At 44.6% G+C, this 9,155-nt stretch overlaps 1 protein-coding gene across 1 annotated transcript; it reads right to left on the reverse strand.

Annotated features, from left to right (window-relative positions):
• Positions 1-3,187: 3,187 nt before the first annotated feature.
• On the reverse strand, positions 3,188-4,745 carry LOC127328373 (uncharacterized). The gene is made up of 2 exons (XM_051354977.1): positions 4,248-4,745; positions 3,188-3,199 (listed from the first exon to the last, which is right to left on the reverse strand). Exons 1-2 carry the CDS (start codon positions 4,743-4,745, stop codon positions 3,188-3,190), a joined length of 510 nt encoding a protein of 169 aa, XP_051210937.1.
• Positions 4,746-9,155: the final 4,410 nt, after the last annotated feature.

A 9,155-nucleotide genomic window follows, 5' to 3' on the forward strand; every position in this document is an offset into this window, starting at 1 on the left:
ACCAAAAATAATAGGACAATAATCGCTAGCAGCAGAACCAAGTACCAAAAAGTCAGCAGGATATTTAATCTTACCGCATAAAACTTCCACATCTCGAACAATACCAATTGGAGAAATAGTTTCTCTATTAGCCAGCTGAATAACCACATCAATATCTTCAAGTTCACAAGAATCAATTTTAAATTGCATAATCTCCGTGTAAAGCTCATAAGGAATAGCACTAACACTTGCACCAATATCACATAATCCATAATAGCAATGATCACCAATTCTAACAGATAGCATAGGAACACTAGCTTGTTTGGGTTTATTAGGATGTGAAACAATATTAGAAGCATCTTCACAGAAAATTATATGACCATCCTCTACATTTTCAGTCACAAGATCTTTAACTATTGCAACAGCAGGTTCAACTTTTATTTGTTCTTCAGGTTCTACAGGTTTCTTTTCACTTTTATGAACCGCACTATTTATAACAGAGTACTCCTTCATTTTAGCAGGGAAAGGAGTTTTTTCAATATAAGCTTCAGGAATAATATGATCAGCAGTTTCAACTACAACGCATTTATTAATAGATGAATCAATTTTATCTTTATATGGTTCATGATACTTATCAAAATTCTTCTTTGGCAATTCATAATGAGAGGCAAAAGCTTTATAAAGATTTACAGCAACTTGAGAATCAAGACCATATGTAGCACTCATATTACGAAATTTATCAGTATCCATAAAAGCTTCAATGCATTTATAATCATAAATTATACCTGATTCTCTATCTTTGTCGTTCTCCCATCCTTCAGTATTTTCTTGGATCCGATCAAGAAGGTCCCTTTTAAACTCTTCTTTGTTGCGTGTAAATGATCCAGAACAAGAAGTATCCAGCAAGGTCTTGTCTTGAAAAGAAAGTCTTGCATAGAAATTATCAATAATAACATTACCAGGAAGCTCATGAATGGGGCATTTGAGCATTAAAGACTTCAATCTCCCCCAAGCCTGGGCAATACTCTCTCCATCATGAGGCCAAAAATTATATATGCGATTCCGATCCTTGTGAATTTCACTTGGAGGATAGAACTTAGAATAAAACCGGGGCACAATATCATTCCATTCAAGAGAATCCCCATTATCCAGTAATTTATACCAATGCGCCGCCTTACCGGACAGCGATAAAGAGAATAGTTTCTTCCTCACTTCATCCATAGCAATACCTGCACATTTGAATAAACCGCATAATTCATGCAAAAACAGTAAATGATCACCAGGATGGACAGTTCCATCCCCTTCATAGCGGTTATCCATAACATGTTCAATAATTTTCATAGGTATTTTATATGGTATTACTTCCTCACCTGGCGCCTCATCCACTACCGTTGCAGTAGTAGTAGATTTCCCAAATAAAAATTGAAGAGAAGATCTCTCCATAATGACTTATAGCAGCAGGGCGAGAAATAAAATCAGCACAACGGTAAAGGTTTTCCTTACCAATTCCACTTACCAATAGCGCTTCACTCCCCGGCAACGGCGCCGGGAAAATAGTCTTGATGACCCACAAGTATAGGGGTGTATCGTAGTATCTTCGATAAGTAAGAATGTCGATCCCAACGAGGGAGCGAGAAGGTGTTGACAAGCAGTTTCGATGAAGGATTCACTTTGTAAATGCTCACAGACAAGTATTCAGGGGGTTTTGATGTAACAGTTGAATAAAGTACGAGTAAGTAAAGTGCGAGAGTAATAATTGCAGCGAGTGGCCCAATCCTTTTTAGCACAAAGGACAAGCCGGTTTGTTTACTTATAATGACCAAGCGTTCTCGAGGACACACGGGATTTTAGTCTAGTGCTTTCGCTACATACGGCTAAATAATCTTCATTGTTATGATAAGTGTTGTGTGGGTGAACCTATGCTAATGTACCGCCCTTCCTAGGACTAATACATACTTGTGATTATACCCCTTGCAAGCATCCGCAACTACAAGAAAGTAATTAAGAATAAATCTAACCACAGCCTTAAACTACGAGATCTGCGATCCCTCCTGCATCGATATACCAACGGGGGTTTAGGTTTCTGTCATTCCGGCAACCCCGCAATTGGCAAACGAATACAAGATGCATTCCCCTAGGCCCATAAATGGTGAAGTGTCATGTAGTCGACGTTCACATGACACCACTAGAAGAATAACACCACAACTTAAATATCATACCATTGAATATTACTCAACCATAGTTCACTACTAACAATTAGACTTCACCCATGTCCTCAAGAACTAAACGAACTACTCACGAGACATCATATGGAACATGATCAGAGGTGATATGATGATGAATAACAATCTGAACATAAACTTGGTTCAATGGTTTCACTCAATAGCATCAACAACAAGTAGAGATCGATACCGGGAGAGTTTCCCCTATCAAACAATCAAGATCAAACCCAAATTGCTACGGCGATGACGGTGTCCAGCGGTGGAGACGGCGGTGATGATGGTGGAGATGATGATGATGGTTATGGAGATGATGTCCAGCTCGATGACGGTGACGATGGCGTCGATTTCCCCCTCCCGGAGGGAATTTCCCCGGCGGATTCCTGCCTGCCGGAGAGCTCTTTTCTCTCTGGTGTTCTCCGCCCCGCAGAGGCGGCTGTAACTCTTCGCGAGGTACCCCCTGTGGCTTAGGTTTTCGGGACGAAGGATTTCGCGAAGAAAAGGAGGCGAAAGGGGCTGTGGGCCCCCCACACCACATGGCGGCGCGGCCAGGGCATGGGCCGCGCCGCCCTAGGGTGCGGGCCCACCCTGGGTCCTCCTGGCTCCTCCTTCTGGCTTCCTTCGTCATCTTGAAAAATAGGATTTTTGGTATAATTTCCTTCCACAGTTGATCTTCCGAAATATTGCGTTCTGACGGTGCTTTTTCCCGCAGAATCCTGGCTCCGGTGCTTGATCCTCCAATAATGATGAAACATGCAAAATAGATGAAATAACATAAGTATTGTGTCCCAATATGAAATATATCAATGAATAACAGCAAATTATGATATAAAATAGTGATGCAAATTGGACGTATCAGTAAACCATCAGTAACTTCGAACACTTTCAGATGAGTAAGCCAGAGCATGGCCTTAACCTGCCACCTCTTAAAGTGCACACCGGTAAACTTATCCGGCCTCAGTTTATGAGAAAAACCAGCCATAGTTAACTCAGGAAATTGCCTACAATTAGGTTTTTGGATTGTTGGATAATTAGGTACAATTTCCATGATTAATTCCAGAATATTAAGCATGACGACAGTAACTACTAACATGTGAAACTCGAACATACTAGATGCAGTGATCAACATGAACAGTAGCAGAGCAAAGAGTACAACATCCATCGCTAAACAGATCGAGATATGCCGCACGTACCGATCTGGTGGAGGTGGCGGTGAAGGTGTAGCAGACGATGTTGCAGCAGTAACGTTGTTGATGACAACGTTGTTGATGACGGGGACGACGGGTCGTAGTAGACGGCGTTGAAGACGACGGTAGGCAGCACCGCCCGACTTGGACGGAAGGCGACCCGTGATGAAGAGATTGAGCAGTCACGCAGAGCGCTTCCCAAAAACCTAATTCGCCCTCTCCCGTACAGGATCGCAAGGACGAGCGGTTCCGGAGACGTGCTCTCCCGTTCGCCGATGCACGTCGGCGCGCGGGATGGAGTAGGCTACGATGGCGGCGCAAGCAGAGAGAGGTGGAAACCCTAACTCGTATATTAGATGTGTTTCTGCGGTAGCCGGGCAGGAGATTATATAGGCTCAGGAAACCCTAGGCAACGTGGGCCACACCCACGTCGCACGAACATTTCAAGTCGGTTACAGATAGCTCACGATCCGGGAGCGACCCGAACCGACTAACTGCGACGCGTCCGTCTAGGACTCTGTTCGTTTTCCTGAGCTTAAAAAGTAAGGAAAGTCTCGGCTCGAGGCTCGTCGAGTCGAGTCGAGTCGAGTCGAGTCGAGTAGCACTCCTATTCTCACTCACTTACTAGTGGTGGAACAACCCACCTTATAAGGTGGTCTAACTTCCTCCCAACTTTCCATGTGGGACTAAACTTCCCACCTCTTGCCACTCCCCAGTGAGCTGCCACCAACTTGGGCTCAAACTCACAAGGTTGCCACTATGTGGGCTTTGAGATTTATAGGAAAAACTGAAATCTAGTTTGGGCCACTAAAAGTGGGCCCAATATTTTAACAATGGTTGCTTCGGTGGTCGGCTCCTCCACCTGCACTTTCTGAAACCGTCGCTCGAGCGCAGGGTCCTTCTCGATGTATTGGCGGTACTCGTCAAAAGTCGTGGCTCCCACGCAACGGATTCGTCCACGGGCCAACGCTGGCTTTAGCATGTTGGAGGCTATCGTGCAATTATGCAGAGTGTTGCCGGTGGAATAGAGCATGTGCATCTCATCTATGAACAGTACGACCTTGCCGTCGGATGCCTCCGCCTGCTTTATCATGTTCTTCATGCGCTCCTCAAACATGCCGCGTAAAGTTGTACCGGCCACCATGGCCCCAAGGTCGATCTCCACGACGCGTGCCCCGACGAGCGCGGCAGGAACCCTACCGGAGGCGACGCGCTGGGCGAGACCCTCGGCGATGGCCGTCTTGCCGACTCCAGCCGCGCCAATGAGCGCAACGCAGTTCTTGGTCCGACGGCAGAGGATGTCGATGACGCGGTTGATCTCGTCGTCACGGCCGATCACCGGGTCGCCATGGCCGGTCATGTCTCGGCCGTAGGTATGCAGGCTTCTCATTGATTGGTAGTAGTTCCACGCCCACCAACACGGAGCAGAAGCTGCTGTGGCGACGACCGTAGAACAAGCGCGTTCTAGCAACACCGAAGCACGAACATGCGGCAGATGGAGAGCAGTGCCCCGCCGCGATTGGCTAAGAGCGGGGGCGGCATCACGCGACGGTCGGCGAGGGGAGCGCAGGTCGTCATAATTGCTAATCTGGGGGGGGGTCTCGATCGGAGTGAGATCACGTCACATGCACCTTTTGCATGTCACCGTGTGACATGCGGCCTAAAACCAAATTTAAACTTTGCGAAAAAATTTGAAAAAAAATCATGCATGTTCACAGCACATATTAAGAGAACCCCTAAAATTTTTAGATCAAAATTCGAAACATACATCGAGAAACAAAAAAGAGAAATCTGTTATGAATAGTTCCCGAATTCAAATCTGAGTTTCTCTGTACACTATTCACATTTGAGTTTCTCTTTTTTGTATCTCGATGTATGTTTCGAATTTTGATCTGAAATTTTTAGAGATTATCTTAATATGTGCTGTGAACATGCATGATTTTTTTCAGATTTTTTCGCAAAGTTTAAATTTATCTTTAGGCCGCATGTCACACGGTGACATGCAAAAGGTGCATGTCACCTGATCTCACTCCGTCTCGATCGGCACTGACAATATTGGGCGCCCTCGTTAGAGCATCTCCAATAAGCGTTCTATCCCGCGCTGTATCCAAAAAAGTGACTGGTTTAGTGTGCGGGCGTAAAATAATGCTCCAATAGGTGCTGCAACCGGCGCTGTAAAATACAGCTTGGGGCAAAAGCGCTATGTCGTGCACTATATCTACCGTGCCGGAAAGAGCGCGTTGTATAAGTCGCGCGCAGAAACAACTACAGATTTTTACAGTTCCAAGATTTAGAGCTTCTGCTGGAGGTGAATATATACAGCGCGCGCAGAAACAACTACGGATTTTTACACTAGTGGAAAAATGGTGCTTTTGCACCGGTTCGTAAGGGCCATATGCACCGGATGCCCAACCGGTGCAAAGCATCCGGTGCAAAAGCGCCCCCCCCCCTTTTGCACCGGTTCAGTTGCGAACCGGTGATAAAGGGGCACCACGTGGCGGCTGTCGGGTGCCCGAGCGAGAGGACCTTTAGCACCGGTTACCGGTGCTAAAGGGTCTGCCGCGGCAGGAAAATGTCCCAAAACGCTGCCGCGGTAGAACCCCGCTACCGTAATTTTTTTTCGAATTATTTTTCACTCCCTCTTTTTTCCTTTTTTCAGAATTTCTATTATTTTAGTTATTTCACAAGTTTAGTATCTAACTACCCTTATCTGTAGTCTAATTACTTACTCGTGCTTAGACTTCCCGCTCGGTCACCCATCCTCCCACTACTCTAGCACTAGCACGCTTAACTTCCAAGTTCCTTTCCATCCCGTATCCAAGTGCTTCGCGCGCATGTATGTGGTAGTAGTATCATATCAATCCTATTAACATATCGGTAGATGTCATATTTCTTTATTGTTCGAATTTCAAATAATTCTTTTAATAAAAAAAGTAATGATATAATAATAATCTAGACTAAATAAATAAACATTAACTTTATAATTTGTATTATTTTTAATTATTTTTAATTTTTTAAATTTTTTTGCCAAACCTAAAACCTGAAAATTTGAAAAACTTATAATTTTCAGAGTGTAATCTTTATGCAGGATGCAATTATTAATTTTAATTTTGAAAAATAAAAAATATATAAAATCCTAAATTTCTAGAAAAAACTAAAATCTTCCTGCTTTCATATTTTCATTTGAAATTTTGAGAATCTAAAAATTGGCTAACCGGGTAAACCCGGGTGAATTCGGATGTAACTTTTTCCCACGATGATTTTGATATATTATACATTTTTTTCTGATGTCGTATGCAAAAGTTAATGCGGTTTTACCATTCTTTAAACTTTTTTTGAAAAAAAATTGAAATTCAAATTTGTTAATTTTCCGTAATAGTAGGTTGTGTAACATACAGGAATCTCAAAAGATTTTATTTTTTGAATTTTCTATCATTTTCTTTTCTATTTTACAGTGTTATAAAAGGCGATCCAGGGGGGGTGAAGGTGCATGGGGAGCAGAAAAACCTTTTGCACCGGTTCGTGTTACGAACCGGTGCTACAAAAGGGTTCGCGGCTGACGCCAACAACCGGTGCTAAAGGTCCCACACGAACTGGTGCTAATGCCTCCTGGACGTCCAGGCCGCACGAACCGGTGCTAATGACCCCACGATGCACCGGTTCGTGCCAAATCCGGTGCAAAAGCTCTTTCGAGGACATGATAAAAGCCCTTATTTCTACACTGGAGGTGAATATGTCCTCGCGCGCCAAACATAGATAGAGCGCGCTGCAAAGAGCTTTTACAGCACCAAGATTTAACGCGCCTGTTGAAGATGCTCTTATGTGCGTTATATAAACAGAGAAAAACCGTTTCCTAGTGCTATCGGGAAACGTCTCCAAGTCTGATACGGAGGATTCTTGTTTTTTCTTGAGTGAAATGCATCAGCAGCAGCAGTCCGTGAACTTACTATGTCTAAAACAGTCCTCAAACTCACGATTTGCCTTACTTCAGTCGTCTAACCGGTTCAAAATACAAAGATTTACTGTATTACCGCTGATGTGGCATCTAATTGGGCCCACAGTGGCAGTTACAAGCTAGCCCACAACAACACCTGAGCTGCCTTACGTGTGAGTCCACTTGTCAATGGTGGACTAAGAAAAATATAGAACTTAGGACACCTAGGACACGGAGCAAGATTTAAGATTTCTAACTCACGTCCCATGTTACTACAGCCCAATAAGCAAACCACGAGAACCCAATCTGCTTTTTTTAACAGAAGGTATAAATGTCTAGCTTTAAATTAATAAAGTCATATGGACACAAATAAAAGGATGCTGATAACAGCTTACAACACCACGCACGCCCTCAAACATACACACATATAAGAAATAGGCCCAGACGGCGCCACCAGGGAGGGTACGACACCATGTCACCGCCGCGGTCCAATCCAATGGATTTTGAGCTTTCACTCGGGACGGAGGTAGGGGTGGGGAGGTAGGGCCTCAATGGCGCCTCCAGGAAGGTGAACGGCGCCTACGGCGTCGCCACCGCTGATACGGGCATGGAGGCCTATGTGGAGCTCAATTTCAAGACTCCGCCAGCTTAATTATCTTAGTTTATGTAATGGTCATATGTGGGCCAATTAGGGTTTTTAATAAGTTGAGTCAGTTTTGGTTTGGGCCTGTCCAAACCAAGTTACAGAGGCCCACTAGGGCTGGCCGGCCACCACCCCCTCATATAAGGTGGAGGGACGGCTAGGGTTTAGGACAGACAAGTTTAGACTAAAGTTTAGGGTTTACCCCATTGCGTGTGTTCACGTGTATCATTCCTCCGGGGGTACGGCGCTGTCGTTTATCTAATATATCTGATGCGAAGGTTCTTGTGTTCATCAAGGATTGTCTAGCTCAAGGTTGGAGGCGTGTCGTTAATCGATCTGTTGCTTGCTGGATTTGTTCCCTCTTCTCCAGGCTGTGTTCATCGCGTTGTTGGGAGGATCTACAACCCCGGGGGCGAGGTGATATCTTCAGAGGAGAGGAAACCTGGCTCTGATACCAAGAGCACGAGGAGGATGTACCATTGAGCAGGCTGAATATGCAACTCAAGAAGGTACAAGGTGATGCTTGCAAGACAGTTGACAAGGTTCAGCGGTGGAGTTTGTTTCAGACGCAATGCTTTATCAAGGGCAAGGCTTGCAAGTTGATGATTGATGGTGGTAGTTGTACTAATAGCATTAGCAAGGCAATGGTCGTAGCATTGGGGTTGTCTACATGGCGTCTTCCTGAACCTAAACGTGTCTTGAGTGGTTGAATAGCTGTGGTATGCTGAAGATTATTCACAAGGTGCGTGTGCCATTTACAGTTGATGAGTATGTTGATGAGATAGAGTGCGATGTGTTGCCATTGGAGGTGTGCGGATTGCTACTTGGGCGTCCTTGGCAGTATGATCGTAATGTGACACATGCTGGGAGAGCAAATACATATTCTTTTATGCATGGCGGCAAACATCGGACTTTTAAGCCTATGGGTGATGATCATATCAAGTCCGATGTGGAGTTAGTGGTGCGTAAGGAGAAGTTGCACAATCCTAAAGTGCAGCAAGAGGTGCATGATGTTCCGAGCATTGATGTTGGTGATGTTTCAGCCATGCATGTAGATGACAAGCCAGTTCTTGTTGGTGACAAGCCGGATGAAGCTACACTTGTTATTGATGTGAATGTTGCAGCATGTGCTACAGTTCCAGTTTGTGTTGATGCTAGTATGCAGACTGATGATGTTTGTGCTGATGATGTTT

This window comes from Lolium perenne, chromosome 2 (assembly GCF_019359855.2).
Source record: "Lolium perenne isolate Kyuss_39 chromosome 2, Kyuss_2.0, whole genome shotgun sequence".
Lineage (NCBI taxonomy): Eukaryota > Viridiplantae > Streptophyta > Magnoliopsida > Poales > Poaceae > Lolium > Lolium perenne.